Source organism: Synchiropus splendidus, chromosome 11 (assembly GCF_027744825.2).
Source record: "Synchiropus splendidus isolate RoL2022-P1 chromosome 11, RoL_Sspl_1.0, whole genome shotgun sequence".
Classification (NCBI taxonomy): Eukaryota; Metazoa; Chordata; class Actinopteri; order Syngnathiformes; family Callionymidae; genus Synchiropus; species Synchiropus splendidus.
The window spans coordinates 4,033,302-4,055,766 of NC_071344.1; the positions used below are offsets into that span (position 1 = coordinate 4,033,302).

The following is a 22,465-nucleotide window of genomic DNA, read 5'->3' on the forward strand; positions in this document are numbered from 1 at the left end:
ACTCCACGTTGTGTTGATACTTCTGCATAGTTTGGCCCACCCCTCAAGGAGACAAAAGTTGCAGGCCAAATCAAATCCATGTCTGACATTACAGGAACAGCAGTCTAAACACGGTGACTGTTTGTGGTTACTGGAAAGATACGTAGATTTTACTCCTTCACCACTGACTCCACCTCATGACAAAACGCACAATTAAAATGCAATAGCCACCACACTGTTGAATTTCATATTGAACCACCGACTAGTATCTGAAGCTTTTTTGGGCCACAATCAGGTCAAATGGCTGGCCAGATTTGGCCCCCAGGGCTTGCGTTTGACACGTGGGCTAGTTTGCTAGACTGCTGGTCCATTCTGCAAATGAGAAGAGGTTTGTTGCTGCACACTAGTAGATGAAAATATTCAAACCTTTTTTTTCTAGTTTTTTGGACTGTAGTTTATGACCTTTTTTGTGCTGAAAAATCTCAGTTGCATCATCGACACTGGCAGCACTATAAATATGTTAAACATGTCAGGATGGTGCGCTACCAATATTTTAAATCTTATTTTGAAGTCCATCCATTTTCATTTGCTTGGCCAACGTCGGGTGACAGCGGCAGAATATGGGGGAGTTCCCGGGACAACCAAAGCCAAACCCTTAAAACCTCCTCCCACTCGTCTCTGTGGGAGTCCATTCAGAGAAGCAGCTGGAGTCACCTTGGTTCGACCAGCAGCTCTGCTTTGAGCGTCTCCCAGATCACCTAACGTCTCACCACAGTAAAGGGAAAACTCATTTTGGGGTGTTGCCCTCCTGACTATGTTGCAACCTTCCAATATAATCTATTCAATTTGAATACATTGAGAATATCAAATGCAAACCAGGAGCCGAAGATTCCGAGGAAAAATGTATACTATAATTTACAATGATATACAATGAAAATACAAAAGTGTTTTAGTGTCCCCTGCAACATCACCAGGGCATAAATAAAACAATGATTGTGTGCAAGTTTTAAAATAAAATAAAAACACCACCATTATTGACCATGCGTCTCTGAAATGCGATTTTCCTTCTTGTCACTTCATTTTGCAGTTACAATACAGTTTCTTTACAAGAAAAAGTGTCACAATAACCAAGTATTTACATGAGGAGGTGGTAACAGGGAGCGTCCTTTACATATTAAATATCGGAACGAGGGATCCGATTCAGAGTTCTAAGCGTGTTTAGCTTGTACCGTAACTCTTTGCACCTGCAATTTAAAAAGAAAATAAAAGAAAAATCATGCACTTAGGTTGATTGTAGACACTTATTGTGGGAATAGCCAGAACTGACTTTATTCCTCTGCTACCCTGTCATGACTAACTCGTAAAAAACAAAAGATAAAAATAAAAAATAACATAAATAATTATTTATATTGCTTTCAGACACTGTTGAGTGTGTCTCTAGCAAACATATTTACAGTCAAACAAGAGGATATTAGTTGGAATAATTTAAATCGATTTTACTTCGGTACAGCTAAAACCTTGAGACTGACCAAGGTCATCCAGCCTCTTTGTTTATATTTCTTCATCACAAACATTGTTGTATATGAAGGGAAGGGAAATTTACAGAATAGATTTTGTTCAGCTCTCACATGACAGAAAAAAAATGTGTCTTTTCAAAGTAATGCTATAAAGTTGAAAAACACGTGGGATTGGATGGGATTGTTGGCAGATGAGCATCTCATTTATTTTTTGGGCCGTACTAATTTCTTTCTTATTGTTGGGAGCAGGAACATATCGAGGGCTTGCGATGTTCGCCAGCATCATCATGTGTGCTTGTTAGCTGGAGGATTCCATGGGTTTATAGCCGGATATTTTCATCGTTGAGAAACTAAAATGGTTGTTCTGTTGATACTACCACTTATCAAGCGACTTTCATTTTAATCTTTGCATTTGAATGAGGTTTCAAGGTTCTCTGCCTGTGATCCCAACGCTCCAAAAATCTCAATATTCAACCAATGTATGAGCAGTTTGTCAGTCTCTGTCTGCCAGCACTATCCTCCCTCGGATGACACCGTTCGTGCGGCTCACTACTCTCTGTCCTCGGCCCAGGGCTGAAGGTTCTGCAGGGCGTACAGGGAGGAGTTGTGGGCACACAGCGGATCAGACACCGCCGATTCACCAAGGGACTTCTGGAGAGCAGACTGCTGCAGCTGCAGGATCAGACGATTGGCCTGTTGACGCTCCGCCTCCCGCTCCTCCGCTGTCTGTCGCCTGAGCAAGACATGAAGATGTGAGACTTGGGAGAATTGGTTTGAAATATGTCAGAAGTAGAACAAATTAACTATTTCTTGTTAATTGAAATGTACAATTATTGTTTAAAAAAACATGAATATAAATGATGAATGATCATTTTTACATTCATTGATCAACTGAAAATGCATTAATGTCCATTGATGGGCTTGCTTGAGGCTATAGACTATCCCAGCTACTCGGGGTAAGAGGTAGGGGGTAATATGGTTAAACTCGACAAGTAAAACATCCACATTCAAGTTAAGCCCATAGTTGCCTCAAGCTTGAATTAAACCAGCCACAATCTTTCAAAACAAACACTATATATTCACACATTAAAGTTCTGCTGTTGTATTGTACATTTCGGTTAATAGAATAAGCTAAAACAACACTGCAAATTAACAATTTTGTATCAGGCTTTCTTCTGTATCTGACTGTGTGATAACAAATGTTAATTTTGCAGTTCATGTCATTTGTTTGCGTTAACCCCTTTTATCATTTCACAATTTGTTCTCAACTTACAGCAGTAGATATGACGGAAATATTTTTGTTACACATTTTTTATAATTAGCACAAATTGCATATATGCCAAAACTGAAAACTTACCAATTTCTATTTAAAAAAAAAAAATTAAACTACTGTAATCAATTATGAAAATCGACACAAACAGAAATTTAAAGTTTCAAACAGATACACATGTTAATCAAATATTAAGCTCTCTCTCTCTCACACACACGCAGACAATAGATAAACCAACTACAATAAAAAAAACGCCAAAGCAAATTATTTCAATAGTTAGGCGTGTTTTTCTTCCGTGTCACAAGGTTACGGAAGCGGAAATTGCGTTATATGCGAGTTAACCAATATAAAGAATTAGCAATTTCGCTGGATTTCCCTATGGAAAATATAATTTAGGCTGTGCGACTTGACTCAGCGATGAGAGGGAAGACAAATTTTGTGTAGGAAATCGCTACCTCCACTTGGTTCTTCGGTTCTGGAACCACGTTTTGACCTGAGCGTCCGTCATCTTCAGACTCTTAGCCAAGGCGGCTCTTTCGGCGCTGGCGAGGTACTTCTGCCGGTGGAAGCGCTTCTCCAACTCGCAAATTTGGACCCTGGAGAACGAGGTCCGGGGCTTTTTCCTTTTCGGGGGCGTGCGGTTTTGATAGGGGTGTCCTATCCTTCTTGTGACCGTGAACGGAACCAGAGCCGCTGGAGAGAAGAAAAAAAAAATCCCAGGTGAGTGAAACTGAATTCACCACAAGACAATAACAACATTTATATTAATGAAAATATATTTTTCAACTGAGACAACTATTTGGAGACGCTAAATTGGAAGGGGAAACCCACCATATCTTGGAACGTTCAAGTGAATGGACGACATTAATTGTTTGGCTGCATCGTTTTCTTTTGACTCGCTAAACATTTTAATTTGGAAAACCAACTGTGTTTGAAACCGTATTTAAAAACATACGAGTGTAAATGCGTAATAGATATGATTCCACAGGCCCAAAACGCTTTGGGAACCAGTCACGGGCCTTTATAAATTCTAAATTAATCTCTAAAGCACGCATCTCCGAATCTCATGGTTATTCTTATTTTGGACACAAATTCTAGCAATTACTTGTGATGTTTTTAGTTTTTGGCGAATTAATTTGAAGGCACATTTTAAATTATTTGTCTAGATAGTGTACCTTCTATGTTTTATTGTATTTAAATCTGATGATTTCATGCCCCTCGTCGGTTGTTTGGTTGGTTTGTGAGCATGTACAAATAAACATTTGATTTATAGGAAGTTGGATATAATATATCACGTATGCGCGTATCTAAATTCAAAACGTCGAATATGATTCTTGACGTTCAACATATGTCCCACCTGATATTCTCTCCTTGGAGAACCTGTTTCCTATCCAGGGAAAACACAGTCCTCCAAACCCTGGAACTGCGCCCTGAACAGGGGTCGGTGGTCCCGGCGCTGTGACTGGTCTGTGTGCCGGGACCCGAATCACCCCCCTGCTCCCCAAACTCCTGCTTTCTCCGTACGAACCCGCCGCCTCCACCGGAGGCATGATGCCAGAGAGCGAGATGGACAGCGCGGTGTAGGAGGGCGCCCCGGCTCCGGCCGGGCTTCCTAAACTGTAATATCCATCCCCGTTGCTTAAATCGGTCCCGCTCGGTCTACCAGCAGTGCGTGCGTTCTCCGGCTCCGAACCGGCTCCAAGAATCTGGTCGATGCCGAAGCTGATGGGCTCTGCTGGTTTTGGAGGAGGGCTGGGTGCGCTCGGTGCCTGCTCCATCCTCGATCGCTTGCGGAATAAAAACAAAATACGAAGCTATGCACGGTCAAACTGATCCAGAAAAGAGAACCACGAGCGTCTCCATGTCTCTGGGTTCGAGTTCCAGCGAGTCCTTTTCAGGCCTCCTCGGGATGTGAGTCCTCCCTTCTGAAAGTTTGATGAGCGTTTGGAGAGAGGTGACGCGCCGTCGTCCTCTCAATCTGCTCCGTCCGCCTCCTCCTCTCCCCTCCTGTCATTGGCTGCGACCAGCAGGAGTCAAAGTTAATTGTTCCAGGCCCCAAATTTGGCTCAATCACCCGGATTTCCTTCGATAGCAAAGATTCATGACAGGATCCAGGCGAGCAGACTTAATAGCGAACGAATATGAAGAGCTGCACCTCAGCAAATCTGAAAGTGGTGATCGCTCGGGTCACGTGATGTCTAGTCATTTTGTTTGTGTTGCACTGATCTACTGTGGAGCAGCTCTGTAATGGTGACCCAAAAAGAGCAAATGAAATATATCACGTCGATTGTGCTCCGTTTTCATCAGCTGGATTACTTCAGAATTCTGCAGGTGAATTCAAGAAAACATTTATAAAAACGGTCATTCTTTAGCGTAAAATCCAATTCAAAGTTTGTATAAGTAGCCTAATTTACTTCTCTCTGTAATTTCTATTTATTTAATCAGTGTTTCCCATATATTATATTCTGCGTTAACTTCTCGTGATTTCAAACCATTTGTTTTCTTCATACTGAATGTGTTCTTAATACGTCATCATGTACTGCTGGAAGAGTTTTAGATTTGTTTATAGAATCTGTTGGCGTACATCTAACGAACAAAAACAAAAAAATACTATTGTATATCTTGAGCTATTTCACAGTCACAAACATCTGATTTCTATAGCATTTTTGCATGAGAACTTATTGTTAATCAGAGATGGCTAAGATGACTGAAACGAAAAACGCACCCATTTAAATTGTTTTATATTTTTTCGGTTTTTAATGTGCGATTCTAATCATCTTTCATTATTATTTTATTGGTCAGTAAAAAAACAATGTCTCTTAACATAGGTAAAATATTTGAAAGTTCGGGTAATCTAATCGAATCGATGTGATAAGTTCGTCAGTTTTGAGGCTTGTATATAAATAAACGTCATTCAGTGCTACGGTTTAAGTTTTCAGCTTTGAAAACGATGTGGCAGCCAAGTGTGTGTTATCGTTATCAAGGGATGATCGTTCAAAAATAAATCTCACTTTTAACTGGAGCGTCCAGCTGTTTAAAGATTTGAAGTAGCGTTGGTGCGTAATTACGCAGGGCGTCCAACCTTTTATTGAAGAAGCAGTCGGGCTTCTGCACATGGTCTTTATTTGTACCTGGTCTCCAGAGCCGCATTAAATGACCTGACAAGGGAAGGCCAAGGGCTAGTCCAGATAAAGTGTCTGGACTCTGGAAGCTGCTAACCGCTCAGATTCAATGTGCGAGGCGCCCAAAGTGACCGGATAATCACATTTGCACTAACTTGTCCCTGCGACAGACTAATGTGTGTGAGGTTCAGATGCGGCAGGTGGCGTTTTACACGATCACGTAACTTGACTCTAACGAACCACGAGACTCTACTCATCACTGCTGCGATTTTGGGCCGTTTTAACACGATTTACAAGCTGCTTTTCACGTGCGTTGTGGTTGCATCGCCCTGTTCGAAAATACTAATAAAACAGTATTAAAATGGGTTGTTCATCGTGGGTGTGTTTTATGCAACTGGAAAGATCCCAAAAAGCAATATATATTTAAGGAATGGCCCAGATCGCAATATATATGAGGCAATATGAGATGGAAGAAGGCCTGAGGTGTTTGTTTGGCAATATGGACAGACTGAGTGTTGGCCGGACCTCGCTGCCATATGTGAGCTCACCAGTGGCTTTTGATGGAGGAGGAATTGGTCTGTGATAGCTGTCAACTTATGGGGACGAGTCCATGATTTTATCCCAGAATATCAAACATTCTTCTTTTGATCGTTAGTTACCTCGTCGATATATATATATATATATATATATATATATATATATATATATATATATATATCCCGCATAATCCCGCACGCGTCCCTTCGTGGTTACAATAGAAAGACTTTCGAGTTTGCTCGACACATCCCCACTGTGAGACGTACTAGGAATGAAGTGTTTCCTTCTTTTAAGTCAGGATCGTGACTGTAACTTCTCTAAACGTTTGGCCTCGTGCCCACGACGCCTCCCACTGGTTGCGCGTTTTGGTAATCTCCTGGTTGTAATCCAATGATGATGAGCGATTACTACGGATCGGCACAAGTTTGAAACGCACTGCTCGAGATTCCCTCGACTGTGTTCTGCTGTTATTGCTTCATGACAAAACCAGAAATATTCCACAGTCCTCGCGGTGTGTTTTTGGTGCAAACACTAATGCGGGCGCACAATTAAACTGCGCATCAATCGTCGTTTCGCCCGCCTCCCGCCGCCATGATTAAAGCTGACACCGTGATTTTCCAAAGTCCCAAAAAGAAACGACAACAAAAGAGTGAAAGAGTGCGATTTGTTTGAGAAATTACCACTTGATCTGCATAATCGGGGGTCTGGGCTGCAGCTCGGTACCCGGGGGCTGCGTTTTTATTGCGCGTCTCTCCGCCGTTATCAATTTCAGCAGCGGCTGACTTTTTAAAAGGGGCCGAGGCTTGTGAATAATGAATGACACGCTTTTATATTGTCGCTAAAGTGCCCGTGATGTTACAATATGAAAAGGCAGCGGTAAGTAATAGTGCATTTAAAGTGGATGTAGTGTATTATTATGATGTAAAAGAGAAGAGGAGAGGGGGCAGAGAGAGGGAGATGAGTGTGCGCAGAAAGAGAGAGATTGTTTTATTACAATAAGAGGAGATGAGTTTGCCTCGCAGCGAAATGTGGAGCAGTTAATGAAACTTTACCGCAGCTAACGATTTCCCCTCCCTCCATCTAAAAAAAACGCCCTTATGAAATATTTAAACTATTTAATATAGGTGGTATTAAGCTGAAAGACGCTGGCCATCTGACAACATTTGCTGTGGATTTTAAAAAGTTTGCCGAACAAAAGCTCCCTTGCAATCCTTAACATCACATCCCAAATGTGTTTTACTGTGTCAGGAGCTGATTTGGTTTAATTTACACGTTGATACACACGCAGTCGCGGGCTCATCATCCCAACGTGGAGGTGTAGTGTTTCAGATTGACATGCTCACTGGGATTGTTGAAGGAGAAGAGAGGAATGGATCCCCCATCAGGGACTTGATCTGGACCATAACCCTCCTCCTGCTGTCCCCAGACCGCTGCTTTCAACTGTATGTGGACACTATTCATCTAGCAGACAGTTTAAAAGCAGATAAAGCATCTTAAATGTCATGGCAAATGTCAAATAAATGGCTGAGTTAATAATAAATGAGTTTAATTACTGAATATGTATTGACACCCTGACTGAGTTTTTATTGTGCATTATTGTTCAGCTGAGAAATATGAGCGATGGAGACTATAATGCATTATAGTTTACACCACCATTTTCATGTCATAAATAAGTGTTACATGGAACAGGCTGTTGTGATTTCTGGACCAAAATGGAAGCCATAACCCACCCAAGCAAAGTGCGGCATGATGGCGCTGCTGACTTTGACTTCATGATTCCACTATTCTGGCATTGAAGATCTGAACTTTTCTGTCCCAGTATTTGTTCCAGTTATACTTCTTTTTTTCACATTTTATTGTCTAAATTATTTTGTATTAGCATAATGATTTGACCCTTTTACTATGATAGTGAGACAATTCACCATTATTTCATCAAATCCCCTCGGCAAAAAGGAATATAAACATATTTTTCTTGACAAAAATGCTTTAAAAAATGCAAAAATACCTATTTTTCCTCATTATATTCAAGCCTTTACTGCGCTGCCAAAGTACTAGAAAAGCCAAAGCTCAATCCTCATTTAGACATATTAAATGTATTAAATTTAGCAAGTTTTTTTTTAAATTATCTGCTGTGTGGGTATGGTCTTTTTATGTGTATCTATACCCCTGATTATTGGAACATGGATCGTTTCATTTTTCTGGATTTGAATACTCATATTTTCTTGGTGCAATTGGTTCCAGCTTAATAATGTCAATCATAAATTTATCATCTGAATTTCCAAAAGCAATTGTGCTGCTGTTGATGGCTCGAGCTGTGGATGAGATACATGAGACTGTTCCTCCTCTTCTGATTAATCTGACACATTTCTTGACTCAAAGTGTCTTAGAAGCAGACAAAAGACCCAATCTAGGCATGTGTGTTTGTATCACACAAGTCATGCACAAGGGAAATTCATTTCTCCAAATATGATGCTCATTCACATCTACACTTCTGTTATGCCAGCATAAGACCACTTAATGTTACACACTGCACCTTTAAAGCAGACTTAAGTGTCTCATCGATGCAGCCATTAGCACCGTTGCTTCATTATAAGACCCATCTAAATTCCCATCAACCCAAAACATAATAATATAAATTGATAATTGGTGACCATGGATCCCTCCCTAATTGCTGTTCTTACCTTGATGAAAACAAGCAGCTAAATGAAATGCACAACCAAAAGAAACACAGAGCATTAGATCTTGCATTTTAGTCTTACTTTTCTTTATTTTGTAAGTTAAAACGGAGGGGAAGAACGACGAGTTTAAGAGTGTACTGTAGATGCAGAGGAGCTGCAAAATGCCTTTGATTATTGTATATTTGCTTCATGTGGAAACAGAAAGTTACCAAAGGCGGAAATATTTAGCATAATTTTGTATACAAATTAGCTTTTTTTGCCAGTATCAGGATGCCCTTTAACCGCATAAAGACCGTTGATATGAACATTGTCTTCTTGTTCCTATTGAGTGTGTGCGTGTGTGAGTGGAGAGCATGTTAGTCTGTCTGATGGTTGAATGCACGACTGCATCTTCACGCTGGTTAGAAGACAGGAGGGGGGAGAGGAGAAGAAGATGGAGGGAAGTAACCGCATAGACTTGAATTATAGGGATGGACGGAGAGCAGAGAGCAAAAACGAGGATGGATGGCTCGAATTGAGATGTGAGAGAAAGGCTTAAAGCATTAATGGGCCCTCATGATAATTGAACACATGGCTTGAGTTAAGTTGGCACAGGAAGTTTCTCATTGTCTCATATTCATGTGTTTGACATTTAACCTCCGCTCGTAACGGCGGCGAGTGATGAGTAAGAGTTTCTGCTCCGATTTTATTTTTTATTTACCGCTGTGTACATCTGTATTCCGATGAGTCTGCCGGAGACACAATGACTGATGTAATTAATAAGTGTCTGTACTATTGCTTTAATGACCTTTGACTGATTTATGTGCGGGTGATGGAGTGTGCCACTGCGGGTTTGCACTTAAGAGCAGCTGAGTTCTCTTTAACGCCCCTGGTTGTGGCGCTAATGTGTTAATTCATTACTGCTTGTAGTCAGTTGCATTGTGTCAGCGCGCCGTCTCCCTGCTCTCTGTCTGTGTTCTCTCCGCTTCATAAAAGCCGATTATCCTTCATTTTGCCGTCGTTCCACCAATTCTCTCCTGCCTCTTGACCTCCTCACCCCTCCTGTTGCCTGCCCATGGGGTGCTGGAGCATGGGAGGAGGGGAGGGTGGGACGGAGGACCAGCTGCCACCAGCTATAGTGCTCTGCTGCCTGGCAGAGGGAGCTACTGCAGCCCCCTGCTTTGCTGGGCCTTCTGGCCCCTGAGGGTTGTTGGGGGGAACACCAGACTCATGCCACCAGCCCCACCTGTCTTGCTCCAGGCGTTGCAGTGTGACCGATTACACACAGGCTCACACCACTTCCACACATACATACGTGCATACATTAACACTGTCCAAGCTTCAAACCTGATTCTCCACTGCCGTCTCTTCTCAACTCTCTCAAGTGTGTTTATAGATGATGTAAGGCTGATATATTCGAGCACAGTTACACTTAAACACCTAAACACACTTCTGTGCGAGGCGTCAAAGAGCGAGGGCTAAGTGAGGCCACTCCACGCCGCTGCTCTGTGTATTGATTTCCCATTATCAGACCCCAGTCCCTGTGGAGTCATTAGAGCCCAGATCAAACAGACAGACAGAGAAGGATACTAATACCAGTCACTTACTCCAGGAGCGGATCACCTTACTTCCCTGAGGGTAGGAAGACCAGAGAGGAGCAGAAGAGGGAGGAAGTCATGATGTAGAGGAGGGGGGTTGAAGTGGACGGACTCGCGGAACAAACTAACAGATGGGGATGGCAAAGTGAAGTGAGATCGAAGGTTGAAGAGGGGTGCTTTTTAATGTTTGTCTGTACATCAATGACTGTTGTTGATCACTACATCCGTGGCTTTTGTTTCTGAACAGAACCCCCCCCCCCAAACCCAAAGGAGTTACTGACTTTCTTATCGGATCCTGGTATATTGAACACAAATAATCCATATTACAAACCATGAATATCTGTCACATTATAAAAATATGACAAACAGAAAGGACTTTCAGAAGTTGCACTAAACAGTTTCTTTAAAGCATATATATTTTTTCATATGTTGTTTCAAAATGCCTGAATTCTAATTAAAAATAATCTACGATTTTATAAATGACATATAACGACAATAAAGAAACATTTTTGGTTTAATTTATTAGTAATGCTGGAAACAAAATAATGCATAATCGTCAACAATTACTTTCAACAAATTTATACGCAGTTTATAGCAGTAGAATAATACATTAGTTGTAGAAGTTGAGACCAGTGAACCCGAGCTGAAATACTGACCCAACTCATTGCAGATATCATTGCAAACTAATAGTTTGTCCCCATGATAGCATTCACTTCTGGATTTAATTTGAAGCAGTGACTACTGTTTCTTTTGCAGTAAGAAATAAATGTATCGATGACTAATATGGTCTTAGTCTCATTCCCTTAAACTCCTGGTCTTGTGGTGGGTCTCTGCACACACTATAGCTCAATAGATAATGATGAATGATGATGATAATGAGTGAGCAAACGCAGTAAAAATTAATTCAACTTTCTAGAGAGGCTGTTCAACAGTCTGATCAGATTGTGTTTTACTCTGATTTTGATATGATCACGGCAAAGTCGTAAGTTGCACTTCAAGACAAAGGCAAAAAACGTGGATACAAGGCAAATTGTCATGATGATGTGAACCTGAGAAGCTGGTGTCTATTCATCGCATATATTGGTCGGCATCGGTGAAATAGGGGACACTTCGGGCTGGTCTCCAGTCCGTCGCCAGTCAGTCACATTGAAGCTAAAGGTAATTAAAAATGCTGAAACAAGTGAGCAAGTGAAAATTCTTGCTGGTGATGTCATCCAAACAAATACGTTGACTCCAGCCTTGTCAGAGGCCTGACACCGTTGCCGCACTGCGATTCAAACTCACAACCTTGATTGTTGCTCTATAGTGACCTTACCAGCTGCCTTTACCGTCCAATAGATAGAGTGCATCCCATTTCCAAACATGTACAGTGTTGCTTTTCGGCCTCGTTGTCCACTCTGTCAGGCGATTTTTAATGGTAAGGACGCTGTGATGAATGGTTTTCATGTCGCCGGCACCAGAGAGACACACGCTCAGACGGAGTGGCAGGGATATGAAATGTGAGATGCTCATTTTGGTCCCATGCTTCATAATTTCGGCGAATGTTTTATTCTCCACGGATTCACTGAGAACAATGAATTCGTACTTTGAATCAACATCATCCATCTTATTCACGTCCGCCTGCCACTGAGCGCCGGCGTGGTGGTCAGGCTCCGCGCCACTCAAGTCAGACCAGTGCACTTGCACGACGCGGGCGGGGGGCGGAGGGGGTGACCCTGGCCTGACCCCCCTGCTGACCCCCAATCTGTTCCCAAACCTCACCCCATGAGGCACCGGGTCTCACCGTGGTTGGCACACAGACTCAGAGACACTCGTGCACAAACATTGGCATATAGTGAGATGTGCACTGTGATGGATATCTTTTCAGACAGTACCATGTGTGTGGGCAGTGTGTGTGCACTAAGTGAGTGTGTTGGTCAGAGTGCTGTCATACCCTCTGCCCCCTTCCACTGGTGTTAATTGATTCTTGGTGTGCTTTGCTGATTGGTGTGAGGCCCCCTAGAGGCGGGTTCAGGCTCCAGTGATGCCCTCTTTGCGTTTTGCACTCAGTTGACATTTTTTTTTTCCTTTGCAGGCAAAATAGGTTTTAAGTCATATTAAAATGTATGAAACTCAAGCTGCTTCATGAGTGAGTATCATGTGGAATAGAAATTCAGGATGAGATAACTGAATACATTCAAGCTGGAGTTGTAATAAAGTGATGCAAAGGTGCCTCTTTGAGCTCCTACCCTCATACATCTTTCGATTAGGTGTAACTTTTTTTTGGAAATGGGGAGCATAAGTAACCCTTTTCTCCCAGACAAAATGCGTCACCGAAACGCGGGATACATAAGACTGTCACTGTCTCGACCGTCTTTGGATGGTGCAATTTCAGGCCCCCAAAATATTCTACACATTTTACACCCAATACAGAATCATATATCAGTGAAATGAATATCTTACCATTGAAGATGACAAGTATTTATTCAGCCAGTGTCAGATGTTAAAACAATGTAAATTATTATTCTTATTTAACGAACATTATGATGACATTGCCTCTATTTAAGCCAGTATCAGTGGCAAGTTGGTACACGTTAAAGTTGAGTGATCAATTCTTTTATCGATCTTTTGCCTGGTGATTTGTAATAAAACATAAAGGGACTGTTTTCCCCTCGTGATGCTACTATAAGCACAATAAATACATGCTGATTTGCAGACACATACACACATTGGCTCAAGTTCTCGCTTGCACACACATATGTCTTTCAGGGGGTTTTCACACCTTGGTAAAGAGGAAGCTGGCTCGCTGACATGAGCAGATTGTGGGGCTTATGTGATGATCCACATAGAAATATCAGTGTCTTAGAGGTGATTCATGAGCGTTATAGGTGGGCGTAGGTGTGTGTGTGAGGGAGTTTATGGGCGCTAGCCAGAAAGACGGTAAGAGAGATGAATCTCCGGTTATTAATTTCCAGCCGCGGCCCCTGGGTGAGATGTTAATATAGGGCTGATTGTGACTAATTTCTTATTAATTGCCATCAGCGATTACACAGTGGCCAGTAATGTGGCTAATTTGTTGAAATGAATTTGCTTTTCTGCTGCATTTTAATTGCTGCAGGTGGGCACAAACCCCCCCAACCCCACCCCACCTCCTCGCTGTCACTTTTGTTTTTCAGACAGAAGTTCAGCTATTGTGAATCTAAGTGCTATAACGGTGTGAATCACTGCACATTACGCTGACGCCGTCTACGCTCTTTGCACACGATGTGGCCAAATTGGAATATTCAAGCCTGCCTGATTAAATGCGTTCATACAATTGTTTGTTTATGCTGCCTCCGACTTCCATACATCTCCACATGCTCATTACAGTTGGGGCAGGGGGACATTTTAGCTCTTGTCTTTGTTTGTGTTTATAGCTTCCGTTAGCAGAGTCTCAACGACCACTGAGGAACCAGTAGATACAAAATCCAAATCCCCTATAAAAGAGGAGATGCCCTCTGGGCAGCCATAGCTCATAGTTGGCCTGATTTAGTGGCAGCCCAGAATCTGGGCTTGAATAAAGACAGAGAGAGCGAGGGGAGAGTGGGAGAGAGAGAGAGAGAGCAGAAAAGATAGCTCCCCGTGTGATAAATAGCCCTGGCTCTCTCTATTGCATTAGCCGTCCGGGCCGATAGATTGCAAGCCCAATAGAGCCAGACGTATGCGATTGGTTTCTCATATAAAAGTTGCATATTAAATTCCTTCACAGGACTGCGCCCCCCCCACCCCCCAAGCATGAAGAAGGGAAGGAAAAAACGATGCTTAAAAAGTAGAGAAAGGAATGAAGAAGCAAGAAAAAGGCTTTTTATGAGAGTCAAAACAAAAGCGGAGCGTTCCAGAGGCTGCGGAACAACGGGGGGAAGATAATGGCAGCGAAGAAGCTTGATGGGTGTCAAGACAAATGGTGATGTCATGTATTTAATAAGGCCTTGGATATTGGGCGACGAGCGCGACTGTACGTCCATTTAATCAGAATTGCTTCCCAATGAAGATTTCTCTCATTTTGTGCCGGCTCCCCTCCTCCTCCCGTTTCCAGCCGCTCTCCACATGCTAACGACCCCTGTAATTGTTTCCAAAGCTCATTAAGATGCTGATGTTTTAATAGTAATTAATCCGTCATTTGCCGACATGCAAACGCGGGCCACTGAGGTTTCTTCATCACGCTTTCAATACACTGATAATGCAGTAGCATAGTCAAAGGAGACGATGGGCTGCTAATTTAGCTCATCGTTGTTAATTGGTTGTTAAGTGCCTTTAATTACCAGGCAGGCTCTGGGATTTGGGCCGTCGACCGCAGAGCCAGCGCCGTGAGTGTGCGCCACTCTAATGGATCTTCTATGAACTTTGAAAACCGGATTAAATGACCACCTGGCGGAGAGGCGCTCACTGACCCCTCGCTTCACTGTCTGTGTCCATCACTTGCTTACGATCTTATTTTCTTTCAGCTTTCTTTGCTTTCGCCCCGTGCCGCTGTCCCTTCCTCCATCTTTGTCTCACTCTCTCTTTCTCCAGATATTATTAACTCATTAAGTTTTTTTCATTATTTTTAATAAAAGATGAGTTATGGCTTTAGCCTCTCCGTGGCAACACCCCCTCCACGCTCCCCTCCTCCTTGTCTTCATCTTCCTCTTCAACCACTTACCCCCCCTTCCTTTCTAAATATCTCCACCCTCCTCGGCCATATTGTGCCTCCTTCAATCCATTTGACCCCTGAACTGTAGCTTCTGACCTCTGTGTTTCTGGTGACAACCTTCTGTCCATTTTTTTTTTTTTTTACCTTCGCATCACTCCCTCCCATCTATCAATCACCGCTCTTTCTCATAGCTGCGAGAAGTCTTAAGATGGCATTCATATGATTTATGATTCATCGTTGTCTCTGTGTCAGAGAGGGAGAAACGGAAAAAGAGAAAAGGAGACAGGAGAGAGAAGGAGAGGTGTTTGTCGATGACACTGTTGAATAATGGCAATATCTGTGATTGATTGCTTCTACTGAGGAAATGCGCCGTGTGTATTGTGCATGTGTATTAGTTAGAAAATGGGAGTTTATATGTTCCATTTTGCCACACATTAATCCCATGTTAAAGAAGCGGTGATAAATGGTGTTCATGCGGTTTGATCAGCCAGTGGTCACTCCTAAAACGAAATGAGAAATGGTTAATGACCTGCGGAGGAGCTGAGAGTTTCCTGACATTTGTGTGGGGATAAAAAGATATTAAAGAGAGTGACTGGGATTTATGTCGAGGTTAGATGAAGACCCAACACTCATCTGCCAGGTTTGGAATACACCAAGACGGAGGGCTTTCTTTCTTTCATCTCATTTCATTTTGCCTACCTGAGATGTGAGTTTTTCCCAGCAATGTCCTTGACTTTTTTGCAAACTATAATGATTCAGATGATTAAGAGACGTTTCCATTTTTTATTTGCCGAACACGTGGTGAGGAATGCTGTTTTAACATACTTCTTCTGACTTCTCATTTTTGTCTCAGGTTTTGTGGGTTAGTTGCATTGGCTCATGCGCACACTGCGCATCTTCTTGAATGTAAGAACACAAACACCTCGATCAATATCAAGTGTAATGAAGTTTTACTCCTCTGTAACTGGTTTGTTTCAAGATCCACTTACCCTGAGTTAAGAGGCCAAGTGGTGTGAAACACCACAACAGAAGAAAAGACTTACAGTATTGCAGCATATACTTAACTCAAATGGATTTAAATAAGTGTTCAGTCTGATATTATCTTCTCCTGTTGGAAAGGCAAAGGAGAACAAGGAGAACAAAAGGTCATAAAGGAGACATAAAGAGAAAAAAGTTCTTGAACTAATTCCTTTCAGCTGTCCCACTCGCATAAGGTCGAGGGACAGTAGTGAAACATGTAGTGAGGTGTGGTTTATATGCAAAGAGAAAGAATAGGAAACAGAGTTTAAAGTAGCAGAGCTTAAAACACTGAAGTTATGATAATAATACAACTTATATAAACTACACGCTTAACAGTAAGAAAGTAGTTCTTATTAGTACTACTTTTTGTGCTGATTCAGTGGCATTATTTTGAAAACGATGATGCAGTTGATGTTGATTGTAATAACACAGACAGATCTGGCGGCTCTTCAAATAGTTTCCATGAAGCTAGTTGGTTGATGGTGTGTCCGCACGTGTCATCTCCTATTACAGCCACAAGCCATTTTCTCATTCCAGATTATCTCAAAGTTACTATATTAATATTGTCAGCAGGATTGTCATGATCCCAAAGCTTCAGTCGTCGATACCGATTCGATACAAAGTAATTGAAATTCACTACTTAAATGAAAGGTTTTTATGTCGTCTTTAGTATTTACTTTTACTTCACCAGTATAAAACACCAGGGTTTAGTTGGACATAATCTCATAGATGTCAATAACCACATGCATACAACAACAAACTTCAAAACAAACATGGCAACAGTGGCGCAAAAGAGGAAAACAGAGACAGAAACATTGCTCGGGGCTGATATCTTTTTAATGTTGTTACCAAACTATTAAAAGTTTCAGTTCTTACTGTACTGTTTGAGAAGAGGACTTTGAGGTGCTTTTGTGAAAACTTGTTAAGGGAATGGAAACTTTTCTGATGTGGACAGATAAACCCAATTAATCCTTTGATAATCTTTGTTTTGGTTCTGATGTTTTCGGTAATTCCTTACTCAAGTCTACCAACCAGCCTGTCCGTCTTTGGTTATTGATGCTTCAGAATTCTATGTCTTGAGTAGCAGAGTAAGTTCTCTTCACCGTGGCGGTCAGTGCATAGGTGAAATCTTGACTTTGGTTTATGACATGCACCTCGATACTGATGCATTAGTGGAACGCCTGGCTTAATGAACTGCACTGCATGTGGCTCCCGGTATTAGCCTGTCCTCCTCTGAACCAGATCTCAGAGGAAATCGCTCGCACAATGTAGAGGGTTAAGTGTTAATGTTGCAGCGGATTGAGGCGACGTTTGTTGACAGATTTGATGAATTGTTTTCAATGTGCAGGTCACAGTTACCCTCATCATCGTCGGACAAGAAATTACACTCTCATTTTGACTGCTGCACCCTTTTATTGATTAAAAAATTGCTTGTTTCTTTATTGTTTATTCAAGTGTCATTAGGATTCTACTTATCTTATATTGTTGGTTTGGGGGCGGGGATGTTTAAGCCAGCTTCTCATTTTAAATCTGTTGTTTGATACCTCAAGTGAAGTCTGAGTTACAGAGCATTTGGACCATTAAGAACAAACAAGTCTGAATCATTGTAGTTAATTATCAAGTTATTATTTGAGTTCGATTTCTTTCCATTTAAATTCTTTAGATTTAGATTGAAGTGAGGCTAAAGAGTAAATAGCAGTAAATAGCAAAAGGCAGTTCTGTTTTACTGGGGTTGGTTATTACTGTAGTAATAATATAATTATTACAGTGTTATTACTGCTTGCAGATGAGCCTTACCGTTTTGCCAAGCATTGTTGTGACTGTTGTGTCCTTGGTTGCACTGTGTATTTCTATTGTTTGAGCCAATTTAATGCAATTTCATGTGAAGACATCATACAACTTTATTCATTTCAGGTTTTACGCCTGGAAAGACAATAACCCTGAACTTGCCGGCATCAGCAGCATGATGAGCGCATTGTTATCAATGTAGCAGCACATTTATGACACACAGTGGTAAACCGTCTTTTTCTAATGCTTTGGCAAACTGAAAACAAAAACATGCTTTGAAATAAAAATATCCACAATTTGAAGAAAATATATGAGTGTGGGCTGGAAATTGAATCAGGGTAGAAGCAATGTCGGCGCGTTCTCAGCTTCATCTGTGATTGGAGAGTAAAAAACAAATTCTCATTGCTTTAACTAATGCACATTTGTACATATGAGTAATGAGCAGATAGTTTGGAGCCGAACAAAGAAATGAGAGCCGTGTGTGAAAGTAGCTAATGTATCTCCTCGCTGCTGAAAAACAAATTTATTGGCCTAACAAGCATGTTGCCATATGGCCTGCTGCGCAGAGGATGACACCATTAGGACATGTGTGTCACAGTTCATTTGCTCGTGGCCACACATGGGGATCACTCTGTATTTATTTGGTTAGATGGTGGAAGAAGTGTCTCCTGGAGTCCACTGTTCACATCCACAGCAGCTTTGTTTCAAGTGGCTCTGCTTTACACATGCTGTACAAACAAAACCAAGCACACAGCAATGAGTAAGTGAGAGACATTTAAATTGAGTAAAATCAGAAGCTACTCTGTTATTGGACAAAGCCTATCCTTTTAGTGGGTAGCTGGTATCTCTGCACTGTTCTCTGCAGAGAACCCGTTGGACGGCCGGTGACGTTAGCAAGAGTAACCCTGCACAGCAGCGTTCTGTCAGTGAAGTTGACGTCGTCAGAAGGACAAAGGGCTTTAAGAACATTTGACGCCTTGTGTCTTCTGTAATTTGTAGTGGGGTTAATCACATGTGGGAAGACAAATGAACACACAATTGTAATTGCTGGACACATTTATTGAACAGTACATAGGATCTCACATGAAATAATCTTGTTAGGGCTGTGAATCTGTCATAATTCTTGTATAATCGCAGAGTTCACTGGCGATTAATCGCAAATTAATCACACTTCTTTATCTATTCCAAATTCAACTTAAATCTTGTTCATGCAAGAGCTTGATTTGCGATTAATCACAAGCTAACTCTGCTTTATTGCGATTAAATGAGATTAAATCTTATTGTTGGCGGGTATAGCTACACGTTTGAGTTTGGTATTAGAATGTGAATTATCTTTTTTCACATGGAGATGCTGGGTGAAATTTCTTGGAGCAAGAAAATTGTTTATTTTGGAGCAAATCTGTCAAAGTGAATTGAAAGGTGGCTGGTCCTTATAAAATCAGGCCGTCAACTCCAAAATCCAACTTTAGCACAGGGGTACGAGAATTTAAAATGGTCAATCTCATAGCATTAAAATACAGAATTTGGTTGTAAGTATCAATTAGTTAACACGTTTTTTTCACTGGTTGATCAGTGCAGCGCCATCTACTGAACTCACCTTCCATTTATACCAGGTCCAAGGTAGCTTCTTAACAAACCTAATTTTCAGATTTAGAAAAGGAGATCAATCTCTTCAAACTATTGTTTTGCTCCATCTATCTCTCTGTCTATCTCTCCCTGCCTGGAAGTAGCTACCCAGCTTTAGTCTGGTTCTGTCAAGTTTTTTTGGCCACTTTCAGTAGCAGTCTTTCCCCGATGGATATGACTCTATTTTCCTTAATGAAAAAGCCCTGAGATGTTTATGAGGTGCTACTGTTGAATGACATTTATTGTGACTATATTCAGTAAAGCACTGTCACTGTTGAGTTTCATTGTTATCTGCCATCACTGCTGACTGTGTTTGACTTCTGCACCCATTGGAACAAGAACATCCCAGCACATGTCTGTAGGCCGACCTGAAGTCTCTGTTGAGGGCGCCGTACAGAATTGGATTTAGAGCGGAGTTTGTGTAGCCGATCCACAGAACTATGGAGAATTCTGTCACTGCGTTTGGGTGAGGATGCTCCCTCAAGCCCAGCAGAGTGAACATGATGAAATAAGGCAACCAGCAAACTATAAAAGCACCGATGACGGCTGCGACTGTAACTGTGGCTTTGTGCTCGCGTAGGGTCACTGCAGAAATGGTGGGTTTGTTGTTCCCACCCTGGAAGGTCCTGGCATTGTTGGGTCGAGCCTGGACGATCCTCTTGGCCTGTTCTCTTGCAATGCGGAGTATTTTGAGGTAGATGCAGCACATCGCTAACAGTGGCAGGAAGAATGTAAGGATGGAGTCTGTCAAAACATATGGCCTGTTCAGTTCAAAGCGGCAAGTTCTTTTCTGGCTCCAAGGGCCGTAGTTCTGCACTGTGCCATTGGCAGTGTTCCAGCCCATTTGGATGGGCAGGAAAGACACCGCCAGAGACGTGGTCCAAACAATTGCCATTGCCACCGCGACTCTCCATGGCAGCACCAGCGAAGAGTATCTCAGCGGCATCGTCACGGCCAGGTAACGGTCGACGCTGATGACCAGCAGGGTCAGAATAGAAGCCGTGCACAGCATGACGTCCATGCAGATGTAGAAGTTGCAGAATCTGGGGCCAAACGGCCAGTCGTTGGTCAGCTGGAGCAGCGCAGAGAAAGGGAGAACCAGGAGGCCGAGCAGCAGGTCGGTGACAGCCAGTGAGATGATGAAGCAGTTTGTGAGGCAGCGCAGGCGTCGGGAGACGCAGACGGCCAGACACACTGTCACGTTACCGCTGATGGTCAAAAGGATGAGCAGGACCAGGATGAGTCCGAGGACCAGGTTTGACATGACTTCGCCGGATGACATGGAACTGGAACGGAGTGTGGATGTACTTGATAAATGTGGTTTAACCGGCCAATCTTTTCATCACCCGACCATCACCCGATCATCCCATCATGAGTTGTGTCCAACTTTAATGAACCTGATTGTCAGTGATGGCTGCTCATCGTCGTTCTCCCTGGTAACTCTGGGCAGCGTTCAACTTCCCATCGTCTTCTGTGGCGCTTCTGACATCTAGTGGACAGAGAGGGACATTGCATGAAATAACTCATTTCAAGCGTTTATTTTGAACTATTGCGAGGGTCAAAGGCAGTTTTGTTTCGTGTATTTTTGACTTGAATAGCGTAGTAGAAATATCACAACATATACTATTCTTTTGGATTGACTTTTGGATAGTTTCATTAAATTACCGACGAAAAGAAGTGTTTTGAGTACTACTTAAAACGCTGAGTAGCTCGCTATAACACAGCCATTTTAAGAAGTTGATCCCTATAACCTGATATAATTATTTCCCTTGCAAACATTTGTGCTTTTTTCGAGTGCAGAATGATACAGTCTGGTGATGCTTTTGGTTTGTTTTTGACACCTATAGAGTTAAGCATAATAAGAATGGACATTTCAGCAACTAGATACGTCCGGTGCTATAGACTGATATGGATCATATAAGCTGCTGCATTGCATATTTTCACCATAAAATTCTATTAATAGATTCATCAGCCTTGAGGGCACATCAGTGGTATGTGCTGGTCTGATGCTCCTAAAACTCTCCTGAGGATAGAATGCATTGACCCTTATTTGAAGGGAGTGAGCAACAAGCCAGGGAGCAAGTTCGACATTAGTTACAGTACAGTGCTGTATGCACAGCTGCTTGTCTACATGGTAACCAACCGGAGATAGCGTGCCTTGTCTGTTATTGTTGACAGTAATCCTTAACTTTGGTGGACTGAGTCATCACACAATCAATATTGACAATTTTAGAGATGATGTATTTGTGATCTTTTTGTCCAGCTCCTTGAACATGTTTACAACATTTTAGCTTTGTTCAATCTGTTACATCCACTCCATGGCACGTCACAACCAGGTAGACATGAATTGCAGCTACTATAAAGCTACTATATCTAAAACTGATCTTAAGGAAGATGACGTTAGACTTCGAGCTTAAATAGATTTACCATCCCTGGGGGGCTGTTAGGCAAGGAATGAATCATGTTTTTATCTCTGCTGTAGCTGGATCCCACAGTCCACACTCAAAACATGTGACTTGCAGGCCGTGGATTGCTGAACGTTGTAAGATAACTCTAACACATTGGTTTCCATTTCTTAATACAGTAAATTTAAAAGGTGGTTACTTTTAGTTCATTTTTAGAATCATTGCAGACACCTTTGTTTCTTTTTGGGGCACTTGAATCTGTTTATTATATTATTTCTTAACATTTCTATCAAGT

The 22,465-nt window shown here is 41.9% G+C and overlaps 3 protein-coding genes across 3 annotated transcripts in view; 1 reads left to right on the forward strand and 2 right to left on the reverse strand.

Moving 5' to 3' along the window:
- Positions 1-944: 944 nt before the first annotated feature.
- On the reverse strand, positions 945-4,697 carry LOC128767695 (T-cell leukemia homeobox protein 3-like). The gene is made up of 3 exons (XM_053879916.1): positions 4,124-4,697; positions 3,222-3,459; positions 945-2,229 (listed from the first exon to the last, which is right to left on the reverse strand). The coding sequence occupies exons 1-3, from the start codon at positions 4,542-4,544 to the stop codon at positions 2,046-2,048; spliced, it is 843 nt and encodes a 280-aa protein (XP_053735891.1). The 5' UTR covers positions 4,545-4,697; the 3' UTR covers positions 945-2,045.
- The window catches only part of LOC128767692 (dedicator of cytokinesis protein 2-like), a 102,962-nt gene continuing 83,610 nt past the window's right edge, over positions 3,114-22,465 (forward strand). Inside the window, exon 1 of the mRNA XM_053879913.1 lies at positions 3,114-3,486. The gene's annotated coding sequence lies outside the window, so the exon portion shown is untranslated. The remainder of the gene's footprint in view (positions 3,487-22,465) is intronic.
- Positions 19,856-21,029, reverse strand: hrh2a (histamine receptor H2a). Its single transcript, XM_053879915.1, has one exon. The coding sequence runs from the start codon at positions 21,027-21,029 to the stop codon at positions 20,034-20,036; it is 996 nt and encodes a 331-aa protein (XP_053735890.1). The 3' UTR covers positions 19,856-20,033.